Source organism: Pelmatolapia mariae, linkage group LG12, assembly GCF_036321145.2.
Source record: "Pelmatolapia mariae isolate MD_Pm_ZW linkage group LG12, Pm_UMD_F_2, whole genome shotgun sequence".
NCBI lineage: Eukaryota > Metazoa > Chordata > Actinopteri > Cichliformes > Cichlidae > Pelmatolapia > Pelmatolapia mariae.
Window position 1 is genome coordinate 37966586 of NC_086237.1, and position 15137 is coordinate 37981722.

Below are 15137 nucleotides of genomic sequence, written 5' to 3' on the forward strand. Positions count from 1 at the left end.
TGAAAAACAGCAGGATTTCGTCAAGCGTGCGTTTAAGAAACACAAACATGAGACTGAGCACATGCTACATCCCGAGTGTCTGATCTCCAAACTGTCCAGGTTCATGGGCACAAAGGATGCAGAAACGATGATCATGGGCATGTTTGAATCATTAAAAACCGATGCTGTGACATCACACAAGGATTACAACGTCACATGTCCTCTTGAACTGAAAATCCAAGGAGAACTTGACTACATCGATGAGAAACAAGCGTTGTGTCATGTGTTATCCAAGCTGAGCGCGAATGAGCTATGTCGAGTGAAGAAGCTGTTGTCATGGAGGATTGTGCAACGAGAGGCCAGCATTCCCTATGGTACTATGGAATTGATGAGCAGCTACCAACTGGCTGAAAAGGTCACAAATCACTTTTATGGCATGCACAAATGTATCATGTTCGCGATCCTAATCCTTTTGGATCGCAAGGATCTGATGCCGGGGTTGGATATCCCGGAGGAGACACATCTGGTCATCTGGGAAAAATGACTGTTGTGACAAACATTTGCTGACATTGTTACGTTTGTACCAAGAACCTGTGGTGACATGAATGAAGACTGCCTGAGAAAGGACCAAGGACTCTATCCTTCGCATGAATCAGATTTCGTTTCATCAAAGAAAAGCGGTAGCAAGAGAAACCATTCTAAATACCGCAAGGCCATAACTAAGCACCACAGAGAAGCTCAACCCGTAAAGTTGTCTTCTTATGATTCCGATTCAGGCTCCGATTCACCGAAGACTCGACGTAAAAGACACAGACCGAGCGCCGACATTTCTACATCCATCTCACCTCAACCAGGCTGCAGCTACGACGCTGAAGCAGAAGTTTCCGAGGCACCCCCGCGCATGACTGCGTGTTCGGAGTCTGACACAGACCCCGATACAGACTCTTACGATTTTCATGTGAATATGTGAGTTGGTCCACTATGTCAGCTGTGTCTAGGAAAAGAAAAACGTGCCCTGGTCCACAGAGCAATGTCATGATAAAATATTCAGAGTCTCTTGTGAGAGGAATGGATGTTAGTCAAATATCAGAACCTTGTTCAAATAGAGTACCCACCGCAATGCATTCGGATTACGGGGAACCCGAGGCGAAGCGTGTACGCTCGACCGATGATAATGTGATTGTCAAATACCTCGAAGAAAAGTAAAGAGCTTGCATGTCATATTAACATTTGCTGGGTTTTTTTGTGTGTAGCTACGCCACAATGATGTGAGATAATAAAACAAGACAAAAGACCTGGTTTGTTTGATTGTTATCATTTATTCACATGCAACAGGTTACACTACACTCATGTGGTTCATAACATACATGGTTTATTCACAAGTAGGTAGTAGTCGTAGTAGTAGTGATATGCACATCAGCGTGTATCGTCTCATTGTTGTCAACCTACAATATCACAACTGGTGGTTACACTACACTCACATTGCTTATAACATACATGGTTTATTCACAAGTAGGTAGTAGTCATGCAGAGAGAGGGTGTGTGTGTGTGTGTGTGTGGAATACATAATGAATGCGGGCAGCTCCTTTCAGTCTATTGTGGGAGCGTTGAAACTCGATTTCCACACTCTCTTTTCTGCAGAATCACTTTACTAATTGTAAAATTGACTTTTCACCTCCGACACGAAAACAGAAAAACTGAGACTGACTGTAACCTGCAGACTGTGGGGGAGAGAGAGGGGAGAGGGGAAAGTGCAAAGGTTTTTGGAGAAATTTACAAAACCCAAAACTAATAATAAAAAACAGATCAAATTCAGTTCCTCTCATTTCCAGTCCATCCGTAGAAGCACGACGATGATGATGGTGATTAGGAGAAGGAGGTGTGAGTAAGGCAAATAGCGGCTCTCAGTCTTATTCCAGCGGGACCTCCGGGCTCATGGATCAGTAGATGCCCGGCACGAAGCTGCGGAAGCCGTACAGCGCGTCCTGCCGCAGGCAGCTGTAGTCCTCGGGGACGGCGGGGCTGCCCGGGCTGGATGCGCAGTAGGCCGGGGAGGAGGAGGATGAGGAGCCGCTGGAGCTCCAGGAGCAGGCATCGCTGCCCGGGCTAGGGGCCTCGGCTAGGCACGGGCTGAGCAGCACGGGCGGCTCGCCGACCTTACCCGCCTGCAGATCCGCGATGCGGATGGTCTCGGACAGCGCCCAGATGTAGTTGTGCGCGAACCGCAGAGTCTCGATTTTCGTCAGCTTCGTCTCGTCCGGGAATGAGGGCAGCACGCCGCGCAGCGCGTCCAGCGCGTCGTTCAGGTTGTGCATGCGGTTACGCTCGCGGTCGTTGGCTTTCAGGCGCCGGTTCTTCTTCACCACTTGCACCGTCACGTCGCTGTGCGCGCGACCGCGACGCCGCTGCTTCTTCTGCTGCTGCTCGGGCTGCGGGGACGCGCAGCGCGGGCCGCGGGACTCCTCGTCTTCGCTGTGCGGGAAGAAGTTGCAGCTGTTGCTGTCGATGTCGGAGTAGAGCGAGTCCATGACTGCGGGGAGAGGAGAGGAGGCGTGAGGGATCCACGCAAGAGGAATTCACCTGAAGTCTGTGGCAGTTCGGAGCGGCGCGCGTGTCTCTGCGTGTTTTCTGCTCTGGATCAGCTCGTGCGATCCGGTGAGCCTGGCACACGACCGGCCTCAGCCCGCTTATATAGCGTGCTTGGGACAATGACCGGCCCCCTGCCCCCGCGCCCCCTGTGACCCCCCCCCCCCGGCCTGGCATTAGCGCGCAAGATGAGGGGATGAATGCTGCGGCAGGTCTGCCCCGTGCCGCGGGAGAAGCTCATTAACATAATGACGCCGCGCAGAGAAGCGTGCCGGTAATCACGGCCAGCCAATCAGAGCGCGCGGCCGGCCACGCGAACTACACGCAATGCCCCCCCGCGAGACAGAAAGAACCAAACCCACTACGAGAGTTTAAACCAAAAACATGAAAAAAGGTGGAAGAAGAAAGCAGAGGCAGAGAGACCTCCACCTCCTCCACCCCGCCGGGCTGAGACACGCTTCGGAGAATCCATCCATCCATCCTCTGCTCACTGCTCCACAAACAGAAAGAGGAGCAGCAGCAGAAGGAGAAAGGAGCTTCATCCTAACAAAGAAAACTAGTCCTTTCTACCCGGAAGTCTTCGTCACTGTTCGGCTTTTTCCTTAACGTGAAGAGAAACGTCTCAAAGTTTAACTTGCACCTGCTCATTCTGTGCACCTCAGCAGCCATACAAAAAAACTACTGTTCACCTTTAAATCCGACAGACGTGCAACTATGAAGCCTTTCACAATAAAAGTCTGACCACCAACAGCTTTTAAACATAATTATTATGTGCTCCGGACCCCGGGGGTTCCAGAGTACCCCTGGGTCGCATTTCACAGGCCGAGCATCAGGGTTGGCTCCCGCGTGTGGTAACAGACAATACGGTGAAGCGACACGCAAGCTACGCGAAAGCTGTGCTCTGTCCGTGTCCCAGCCTCCACCACACTCTGTTCCGTGTGTGTTTTGCACAACACCCCCCCCCCCAAAAAAAAGAACCAACCCAATATCAATCCTGGCCTAATGTTACTTGTTGTACTAGTCAGCATTGTACTTTGTGATATTTCACTGCCCTGCATATATAAAGATTGCATACAATTTCACCTTGCTTAATTTGTTTTTGTTATTTTTTTTTATTCAGCGCATGAGACTCAATTTCAGACCCTCTCCATGAGACCTGCGCCTATGTTCCTGAGCTTTTGTTCATGAGCCTGTGTTCATGAGCCTGTGTTCATGCTTATCACACATCTGTCCTCCACAAGCCAGGGAGTTTCGCGTAATACAAGCGCTATCCTCTCACGTCGCCTTCTCCACTGGGTCGTATTTCACAGGCCGTGCATCAGGGTTGGCTCCCGCGTGTGGTAACAGACAATACGGTGAAGCGACACGCAAGCTACGCGAAAGCTCTGCTCTGTCCGTGTCCCAGCCTCCACCACACTCTGTTCCGTGTGTGTTTTGCACAACACCCCCCCCAAAAAAAAAAGAACCAACCCAATATCACTCCCGGCCTAATGTTACTTGTTGTACTAGTCAGCATTGCACTTTGTGATATTTCACTACCCTGCATATAAAAAGACTGCATACAATTTCACCTTGCTTAATTTGTTTTTGTTATTTTTTTTTATTCAGCGCATGAGACTCAATTTCAGACCCTCTCCATGAGACCTGCGCCTGTTTTCATGAGCTTGTGTTCATGAGCCTGTGTTCATGAGCCTGTGTTCATGCTTATCACACATCTGTCCTCCACAAGCCAGGGAGTTTCGCGTAATACAAGCGCTATCCTCTCACGTCGCCTTCTCCACTGGGTCGTATTTCACAGGCCGCGCATCAGGGTTGGCTCCTGCGTGTGGTAACAGACAATACGGTGAAGCGACACGCAAGCTACGCGAAAGCTGTGCTCTGTCCGTGTCCCAGCCTCCACCACACTCTGTTCCGTGTGTGTTTTGCACAACCCCCCCCCCCAAAAAAAACAGAACCAACCCAATATCACTCCCGGCCTACAATTTCACCTTGCCTAATTTGTTTTTTTTTTTTTTTTTATTCAGCGCATGAGACTCAATTTCAGACCCTCTCCATGAGACCTGCGCCTGTGTTCATGAGCTTGTGTTCATGAGCCTGTGTTCATGAGCCTGTGTTCATGCGATCTTGATCGACTAACCACCAGGCAGAGCATCTCCACTCGATCTCTTAGTTCAACCGAGGTTTTTTCAACCGCAAGTATGCCCTGCTGCGCAGATCTCCAGCTTCTTAAGAAAAGCAAGTGCCTCACGCCAAAAAACTAGCTCATGTACACGAGTGTCACTTTGGGAAATGTAAAGTGTTGTTCACTTGGATGTCTTTTGTGTACAGCGGTACGGTTTGCTTTTACATTATGATCAAAGTATTGTTTTCTTTTGTGTACAGCTGTATGCTTTGCTTTTTTTTTTAAAAAAATACGCTCTTCTCAACTGCACACAATTGTATCTGTATGTTGTTAGACGCTGCAATAAACAGATGCCTTTGCAGACACAGAGACTGTGTGGTTAATGATTGTGCCCATCACATACCCTTTGCGTTTAGTTTATGCTCTTCTTAACTGTGTACAATTTTATCTGTATGTTCTTAAACACTGCAATAAACCGATGCCTTTGCAGACACAGAGACTGTGTGGTTAATGATTGTGCCCATCACATTTGAATATGTATGTTGTTACACAGTACAATAAATGAATGTTATACAGAATGTAACTGACATTCACCATTTTAGAATAGTTTTTATTATACACAAATATAACACTTGTAGTAGAAATACTTGTGGTTCTTTATTATACAAAAATATGTTGGATGCAGTAGCCAAACTCATAATGGCAATACTTGTAATGGCAATACATCTACTATACTTGTAGTAGGTTTTTTATGTATCATACACACAGATAAGCTGTTAGTTTGTCAATCCATTCACAGAAACTTCTCACGGTATGTTTGGTGTTACATTCTGAACAAGCTTTGTTCACACACGCGCAGGTCGTGTGACCGCATAGCATCATGTACACTCTGCGCTGGTTACAGTCAACGCAGGTAACATCTGACACGCAGCTGGTGTGCACCGGTCGATAAAATGCGCATTCTACCTTACACATAAAACACATTCGTTTCCCAGTTACCCTCACGTTCTCCTTGATGCATGCCTCAAAGGAAACATGTCCGCAGCTTAACATGTACATCTGTCTAAGTTCACAACAACACACACAAGTCAGCACATGTCCCATGTGACCCCACAGTGGCTAGCGCGGAGGAAGTTGAAGTTGAAGGCTCTGGCTGAGGCTCCGGTTGAGGTTTATTGAAAGACGCAGTTATTGCTGTGGCTAAAGACTCTTCTTCAGAGTCTGCAACAGGCTCGGGCATCGCTTCAATTTCTTCTTCCGCTTGGGTTTGCTCTTGCCTACAGCTTGCCCTCTCTGTTAAGGTCAAACTATCAGTATACTTTGCTCGAAGAGACCTCCACTGAGTTGGTGCATCGAGCTCAAAATTTAAAATGTGTACACCAAATGTACTTTCTCGGTCGGGACTCTCGGTCGGGAAAACTCTCTCAATCGGGAAAACTCCCTCGGTCGGGAAAGTTTTGGTGTAAAGAAAGGTTTGCCGTTTTGATGGATTCTGTGTAATGTACGTGAAATGGCATGGATTTTGTGTGATGCAAAAGAAATAAATGTCATGGGAAAGCAATACTTTGGATTTCGTTTTTTATTATTCTCAACACAATCACCTACATTTTACATCTTTTACAATGTTAAAAACGATACACATACACAAGTTGACCATGATTTCCTACAAATGCTTGTGTGGCGTTTGTAGGCCTGTGTGGCGTTTCATCATTGTGCAAGATGAACCACGGCACAACATTTCACATACCCATGATAAAATGAAACAATGAAAATGACAGCTGGTCTGAAAATACCAGCCTGAGTCTATGAAACACACTGCCTGTTTGAAAACTTTCTCATTTGGACTCTCGGTCGGGAAAAGTCTCTCGGTCGGGACTCTCGGTCGGGAAAACTTTCCCGGTCGGAACTCTCGGTCGGGAAAACTTTCTCGGTTGGGAAAACTTTCCCATTCTCATGGATTCTGTGTAATGTACGTGAAATGGCATGGATTTTGTGTGATGCAAAAGAAATAAATGTCAAGTCAAAGTTATACTTTGGATTTCGTTTTGACCCCCCCCCCCCTCCCTTTTTTTTTTTTTTTTGGTCCAGGGTGCACAAGGGTTAAGGGATCGAGCGCCTGAAACACGGACAGTTTGTTGATATTGTAAAAAAAAATTCAGCCACAGGGGGGCGTTTTAAAAACGCACTCCCCTGTTGCGCATGTCCCTAATGGTATGCCCCCCCGTGCATCATCATTTCCCTCCGTGGATACCACGCCCATTTAAATTTTTCTCCTAGTTTCGTGCAGGCCAATATTTTGTACAGTTCAATATCGACACCGCGCTCGGTCTTCCGACCGCCATATGATTCTCCTGACCGACCTATGATTATATCGGGTGCGCTTGATTGCAATAAAAATAAACTGTTGTGGCATACTTGTAACTACCTTGCTTGAATAAAAGTGTTCACATTTCATGTTCGTGTGCGGTGTTGTGCATCACATTGGACACTTGGAAACACTCACCTTTTAGATGAATTTCAGCTATATAATCTGTGGCTGCATGTGTAAGGAAACACATTGACGCTCATTTGTCATGTATACACAAGGTGTTTATTTGAAATAAGTTGCACTTCACAATTAGCACACCTACGATAAGCCGCATCACATTTGAGTAATTCATCCACTCTTATTACTTGAAATTTGGTGCACATTCAATATGTACATGTAGTCGTTAGTTACAGTTGTACAGAGCTATCCAGAATGGGCCTTCTTCTGAAGTAGCTCCACACGATGTCACATAGACCAGGATCACTGGGGTGATGAGACCTGTTGGATGCATACTGGCTGGTCGATGTGATCAACAGAGGCTTCGCTTTGACTGAGTATGCTAAATACAACATATTAGCGACGTGGATTCTTTGCACCGTGGCCTAGTCGTGTAACCCGACGTCTTATAGCACGACGCCTCAAGGTGACCCGTTGTCGCCACTTTAAGCTCATTCGGACATTCTCGACCTATATTGGGAATAATGGTAACCCGTAGCTTGTTGGTTAGCGAACTAGCCTGCATGTATTGGTGATGTACCTTGACTTGTGAACTTTACCTAAATAAAGAAATGTAATACTTTGCCAGCACTGTGTCGTTCAATATCATACAGACAAAAGTGTAACATTTCACTTCTATCTTCACGTGTCTTCACAAACACTAATACAATGGGTGCGGGAGAATCAAGAGTCCGTGTCACAGCTGTGTTCTTACTCGTAGGGCTCATGATCGTTAATGCTACCCTTAGCTTTAGGGGTCCAGTAACGTATCTGATGGATTCCGGATCCTACAGGTGCTCCGTCTTCATGGCGGTTGCGTTTGACTGGATCTTGGTTCACTTCGGACTGTTGTTCCCGTAGTTATAATAAGCTGCCAGCAAAGTGTAACCCTCCCCGAATCCGACAGGGTCCTTTCCAGATGAGCTGGTGTTTCTAACAGGCAGAGGCCGGGGTGTCGCTTCGGCGAAGAGTGTGGGACTGTCATTATTCGGCTTCAAGTTTCTGTGAACGACAGGTGGATTGTCTGACGCCGACCTCGGGAACACTGTCTTTATTGCACGTCCTGGGATTTAGATCCCTGTCAACAGGTGGTGCTCTGAAATCCGTAGGTTGTACAGCCCCGCTTCTGTGAACAACAGGCGGATTGTCCGACGCCAGCCTCGGGAACACTGTGTCTGTATTACGCATTCTAGGTTTTAGATTCCTGTGAACGACAGGTGGCCCTCTGAGGTCTGTACGCCGGTCTATTACCTCGCAATGCGGATCTGATCTCAGTTTTAAGCCTTCGAGCTTATCACAGAACTTGATCTGATCGGCGCTTTGAGTCTGGTGACATTGCAGTTCTCTGATCATGTCGTAGTCTTCTTTGCCATCTGAAAGCTTGCTCACATCCTTCATACAATAACGTATGAGCGATTGCATGTCTGGGAACGTAAGCTGGTGAGGCGACTGCGCGGTAGACAATAGGATGTATCGTGTGTACGTGTCGTCTGCACCGATTGCGTATTTCAATGTGGTTCCCTTGCCTCTGATCAACAACAAGAAGTCGAATGCAAATCCTTGTGAACCAACTGTACTTGACACGTAAGGAAGTTATCGCTTCGTTGCGATCTTGATCGACTAACCACCAGGCAGAGCATCTCCACTCGATCTCTTAGTTCAACCGAGGTTTTTTCAACCGCAAGTATGCCCTGCTGCGCAGATCTCCAGCTTCTTAAGAAAAGCAAGTGCCTCACGCCAAAAAACTAGCTCATGTACACGAGTGTCACTTTGGGAAATGCAAAGTGTTGTTCACTTGGATGTCTTTTGTGTACAGCGGTACGGTTTGCTTTTACATTATGATCAAAGTATTGTTTTCTTTTGTGTACAGCTGTATGCTTTGCTTTCTTTTTAAAAAAAATACGCTCTTCTCAACTGCACACAATTGTATCTGTATGTTGTTAGACGCTGCAATAAACAGATGCCTTTGCAGACACAGAGACTGTGTGGTTAATGATTGTGCCCATCACATACCCTTTGCGTTTAGTTTATGCTCTTCTTAACTGTGTACAATTTTATCTGTATGTTCTTAAACACTGCAATAAACCGATGCCTTTGCAGACACAGAGACTGTGTGGTTAATGATTGTGCCCATCACATTTGAATATGTATGTTGTTACACAGTACAATAAATGAATGTTATACAGAATGTAACTGACATTCACCATTTTAGAATAGTTTTTATTATACACAAATATAACACTTGTAGTAGAAATACTTGTGGTTCTTTATTATACAAAAATATGTTGGATGCAGTAGCCAAACTCATAATGGCAATACTTGTAATGGCAATACATCTACTATACTTGTAGTAGGTTTTTTATGTATCATACACAGATAAGCTGTTAGTTTGTCAATCCATTCACAGAAACTTCTCACGGTATGTTTGGTGTTACATTCTGAACAAGCTTTGTTCACACACGCGCAGGTCGCGTGACCGCATAGCATCATGTACACTCTGCGCTGGTTACAGTCAACGCAGGTAACATCTGACACGCAGCTGGTGTGCACCGGTCGATAAAATGCGCATTCTACCTTACACATAAAACACATTCGTTTCCCAGTTACCCTCACGTTCTCCTTGATGCATGCCTCAAAGGAAACATGTCCGCAGCTTAACATGTACATCTGTCTAAGTTCACAACAACACACACAAGTCAGCACATGTCCCATGTGACCCCACAGTGGCTAGCGCGGAGGAAGTTGAAGTTGAAGGCTCTGGCTGAGGCTCCGGTTGACGTTTATTGAAAGACGCAGTTATTGCTGTGGCTAAAGACTCTTCTTCAGAGTCTGCAACAGGCTCGGGCATCGCTTCAATTTCTTCTTCCGCTTGGGTTTGCTCTTGCCTACAGCTTGCCCTCTCTGTTAAGGTCAAACTATCAGTATACTTTGCTCGAAGAGACCTCCACTGAGTTGGTGCATCGAGCTCAAAATTTAAAATGTGTACACCAAATGTACTTTCTCGGTCGGGACTCTCGGTCGGGAAAACTCTCTCAGTCGGGAAAACTCCCTCGGTCGGGAAAGTTTTGGTGTAAAGAAAGGTTTGCCGTTTTGATGGATTCTGTGTAATGTACGTGAAATGGCATGGATTTTGTGTGATGCAAAAGAAATAAATGTCATGGGAAAGCAATACTTTGGATTTCGTTTTTTATTATTCTCAACACAATCACCTACATTTTACATCTTTTACAATGTTAAAAACGATACACATACAAAAGTTGACCATGATTTCCTACAAATGCTTGTGTGGCGTTTGTAGGCCTGTGTGGCGTTTCATCATTGTGCAAGATGAACCACGGCACAACATTTCACATACCCATGATAAAATGAAACAATGAAAATGACAGCTGGTCTGAAAATACCAGCCTGAGTCTATGAAACACACTGCCTGTTTGAAAACTTTCTCATTTGGACTCTCGGTCGGGAAAAATTTCTCGGTCGGGACTCTCGGTCGGGAAAACTTTCTCGGTCGGGACTCTCGGTCGGGAAAACTCTCTCGGTCGGGACTCTCGGTCGGGAAAACTTTCTCGGTCGGGACTCTCGGTCGGGAAAACTCTCTCGGTCGGGAAAACTATCTCGGTCGGGAAAACTTTCTCGGTTGGGAAAACTGTCTCGGTCGGGACTCTCGGTCGGGACTCTCGGTCGGGAAAACTTTCCCGGTCGGGACTCTCGGTCGGGAAAGTTTTGGTGTAAAGAAAGTTTGGCCGTTTTGATGGATTCTGTGTAATGTACGTGAAATGGCATGGATTTTGTGTGATGCAAAAGAAATAAATGTTATGGCAAAGTTATACTTTGGATTTCGTTTTTTTTTTATGATTATCAACACATTCATCTACATTTTACATCTTTTACAATGTTAATAACGATACAGATACAAAAGTTGACCATGATTTCCTACAAATGCCTGTGTGGCGTTCAGGACTCATATCTGGCTTAGCAATCATCATTGTGTAAGATGAACCACGGCACTTCACATACCCATGATAAAATGAAACAATGAAAATGACAGCTGATCTGAAAATACCAGCCTGAGTTTGTGAAACACACTGCCTGTTTGAAAACTTCCTCATTTGGACTCTCGGTCGGGAAAACTTTCTCGGTCGGGACTCTCGGTCGGGAAAACTCTCTCGGTCGGGACTCTCGGTCGGGAAAACTTTCTCGGTCGGGACTCTCGGTCGGGAAAACTCTCTCGGTCGGGACTCTCCGTCGGGAAAACTTTCTCGGTCGGGAAAACTTTCCCATTTTCATGGATTCTGTGTAATGTACGTGAAATGGCATGGATTTTGTGTGATGCAAAAGAAATAAATGTCAAGTCAATGTTATACTTTGGATTTCGTTTTTTTAATTATTCTCAACACATTCATCTACATTTTACATCTTTTACAATGTTAAAAACGATACAGATACAAAAGTTGACCATGATTTCCTACAAATGCCTGTGTGGCGTTCAGGACTCATATCTGGCTTAGCAATCATCATTGTGTAAGATGAACCACGGCACAACATTTCACATACCCATGATAAAATGAAACAATGAAAATGGCAGCTGATCTGAAAATACCAGACTGAGTTTGTGAAACACACTGCCTGTTTGAAAACTTCCTCATTTGGACTCTCGGTCGGGAAAACTCTCTCGGTCGGGAAAACTTTCTCGGTCGGGAAAAGTCTCTCGGTCGGGACTCTCGGTCGGGACTCTCGGTCGGGACTCTCGGTCGGGAAAACTTTCCCGGTCGGGACTCTCGGTCGGGAAAGTTTTGGTGTAAAGAAAGTTTGGCCGTTTTGATGGATTCTGTGTAATGTACGTGAAATGGCATGGATTTTGTGTGATGCAAAAGAAATAAATGTTATGGCAAAGTTATACTTTGGATTTCGTTTTTTTTTTATGATTATCAACACATTCATCTACATTTTACATCTTTTACAATGTTAATAACGATACAGATACAAAAGTTGACCATGATTTCCTACAAATGCCTGTGTGGCGTTCAGGACTCATATCTGGCTTAGCAATCATCATTGTGTAAGATGAACCACGGCACTTCACATACCCATGATAAAATGAAACAATGAAAATGACAGCTGATCTGAAAATACCAGACTGAGTTTGTGAAACACACTGCCTGTTTGAAAACTTCCTCATTTGGACTCTCGGTCGGGAAAACTCTCTCGGTCGGGAAAACTTTCTCGGTCGGGAAAAGTCTCTCGGTCGGGACTCTCGGTCGGGAAAACTTTCTCGGTCGGGACTCTCGGTCGGGAAAACTCTCTCGGTCGGGACACTCGGTCGGGAAAACTTTCTCAGTCGGGAAAACTTTCCCATTTTCATGGATTCTGTGTAATGTACGTGAAATGGCATGGATTTTGTGTGATGCAAAAGAAATAAATGTCAAGTCAAAGTTATACTTTGGATTTCGTTTTTTTTATTATTCTCAACACATTCATCTACACTTTGCAGCTTTTACAATGTTAAAAACGATACAGATACAAAAGTTGACCATGATTTCCTACAAATGCCTGTGTGGCGTTCAGGACTCATATCTGGCTTAGCAATCATCATTGTGTAAGATGAACCACGGCACAACATTTCACATACCCATGATAAAATGAAACAATGAAAATGGCAGCTGATCTGAAAATACCAGACTGAGTTTGTGAAACACACTGCCTGTTTGAAAACTTCCTCATTTGGACTCTCGGTCGGGAAAACTCTCTCGGTCGGGAAAAGTCTCTCGGTCGGGACTCTCGGTCGGGAAAACTCTCTCGGTCGGGACTCTCGGTCGGGAAAACTTTCTCGGTCGGGACTCTCGGTCGGGACTCTCGGTCGGGAAAACTTTCTCGGTCGGGAAAACTCTCTCGGTCGGGACTCTCGGTCGGGAAAACCCTCGTGCTCCCCTTCGGGGCAGCTCCGGACCCCGGGGGTCCCAGAGTACCCCTGGGTCGCATTTCACAGGCCGAGCATCAGGGTTGGCTCCCGCGTGTGGTAACAGACAATACAGTGAAGCGACACGCAAGTTACGCGAAAGCTGTGCTCTGTCCGTCGCCCAGCCTCCAACACACTCTGTTCCGTGTGTGTTTTGCACAACACCCCCCCCCCAAAAAAAACAACCCATTATCAATCCAGGCCTAATGTTACTTGTTGTACTAGTCAGCATTGTACTTTGTGATATTTCACTGCCCTGCATATATAAAGATTGCATACAATTTTACCTTGCTTAATTTGTTTTTGTTATTTTTTTTTTTATTCAGCGCATGAGACTCAATTTCAGACCCTCTCCATGAGACCTGCGCCTGTGTTCATGGGCTTGTGTTCATGAGCCTGTGTTCATGAGCCTGTGTTCATGCTTATCACACATCTGTCCTCCACAAGCCAGGGAGTTTCGCGTAATACAAGCGCTATCCTCTCACGTCGCCTTCTCCACTGGGTCGTATTTCACAGGCCGCGCATCAGGGTTGGCTCCTGCGTGTGGTAACAGACAATACGGTGAAGCGACACGCAAGCTACGCAAAAGCTGTGCTCTGTCCGTGTCCCAGCCTCCACCACACTCTGTTCCGTGTGTGTTTTGCACAACACCCCCCCCCCCCCCCCCCCCAAAAAAAAAAACCAACCCAATATCAATCCCGGCCTAATGTTACTTGTTGTACTAGTCAGCATTGTACTTTGTGATATTTCACTGCCCTGCATATATAAAGATTGCATACAATTTCACCTTGCTTAATTTGTTTTTGTTATTTTTTTTTTTATTCAGCGCATGAGACTCAATTTCAGACCCTCTCCATGAGACCTGCGCCTGTGTTCATGAGCTTGTGTTCATGAGCCTGTGTTCATGAGCCTGTGTTCATGCTTATCCCACATCTGTCCTCCACAAGCCAGGGAGTTTCGCGTAATACAAGCGCTCTCGGTCGGGACTCTCGGTCGGGAAAAGTCTCTCGGTCGGGACTCTCGGTCGGGAAAACTCTCTCGGTCGGGACTCTCGGTCGGGAAAAGTCTCTCGGTCGGGACTCTCGGTCGGGAAAACTTTCTCGGTCGGGACTCTCCGTCGGGAAAACTTTCTCGGTCGGGAAAACTTTCCCATTTTCATGGATTCTGTGTAATGTACGTGAAATGGCATGGATTTTGTGTGATGCAAAAGAAATAAATGTCAAGTCAAAGTTATACTTTGGATTTCGTTTTTTTAATTATTCTCAACACATTCATCTACATTTTACATCTTTTACAATGTTAAAAACGATACAGATACAAAAGTTGACCATGATTTCCTACAAATGCCTGTGTGGCGTTCAGGACTCATATCTGGCTTAGCAATCATCATTGTGTAAGATGAACCACGGCACTTCACATACCCATGATAAAATGAAACAATGAAAATGACAGCTGATCTGAAAATACCAGCCTGAGTTTGTGAAACACACTGCCTGTTTGAAAACTTCCTCATTTTGACTCTCGGTCAGGAAAACTTTCTCGGTCGGGACTCTCGGTCGGGAAAAGTCTCTCGGTCGGGACTCTCGGTCGGGAAAACTTTTTCGGTCGGGACTCTCGGTCGGGAAAACTCTCTCGGTCGGGACTCTCGGTCGGGAAAACTTTCTCGGTCGGGAAAACTTTCCCATTTTCATGGATTCTGTGTAATGTACGTGAAATGGCATGGATTTTGTGTGATGCAAAAGAAATAAATGTCAAGTCAAAGTTATACTTTGGATTTCGTTTTTTTTATTATTCTCAACACATTCATCTACATTTTACAGCTTTTACAATGTTAAAAACGATACAGATACAAAAGTTGACCATGATTTCCTACAAATGCCTGTGTGGCGTTCAGGACTCATATCTGGCTTAGCAATCATCATTGTGTAAGATGAACCACGGCACAACATTTCACATACCCATGATAAAAT

The 15137-nt window shown here is 45.6% G+C and overlaps 1 protein-coding gene across 1 annotated transcript; it reads right to left on the minus strand.

The window, feature by feature from the left end:
• Positions 1-1864: 1864 nt before the first annotated feature.
• Positions 1865-2513, minus strand: LOC134638214 (neurogenin-1-like). The gene has a single exon (XM_063488718.1). It carries the CDS (start codon positions 2505-2507, stop codon positions 1920-1922), a length of 588 nt encoding a protein of 195 aa, XP_063344788.1. The 5' UTR covers positions 2508-2513; the 3' UTR covers positions 1865-1919.
• Positions 2514-15137: the final 12624 nt, after the last annotated feature.

What these genes read in the sequence shown, in the direction of transcription:
- LOC134638214 (XM_063488718.1), bottom strand. Translation starts at nt 2,507, where the DNA reads ATGGACTCGCTCTACTCCGACATCGACAGCAACAGCTGCAACTTCTTC.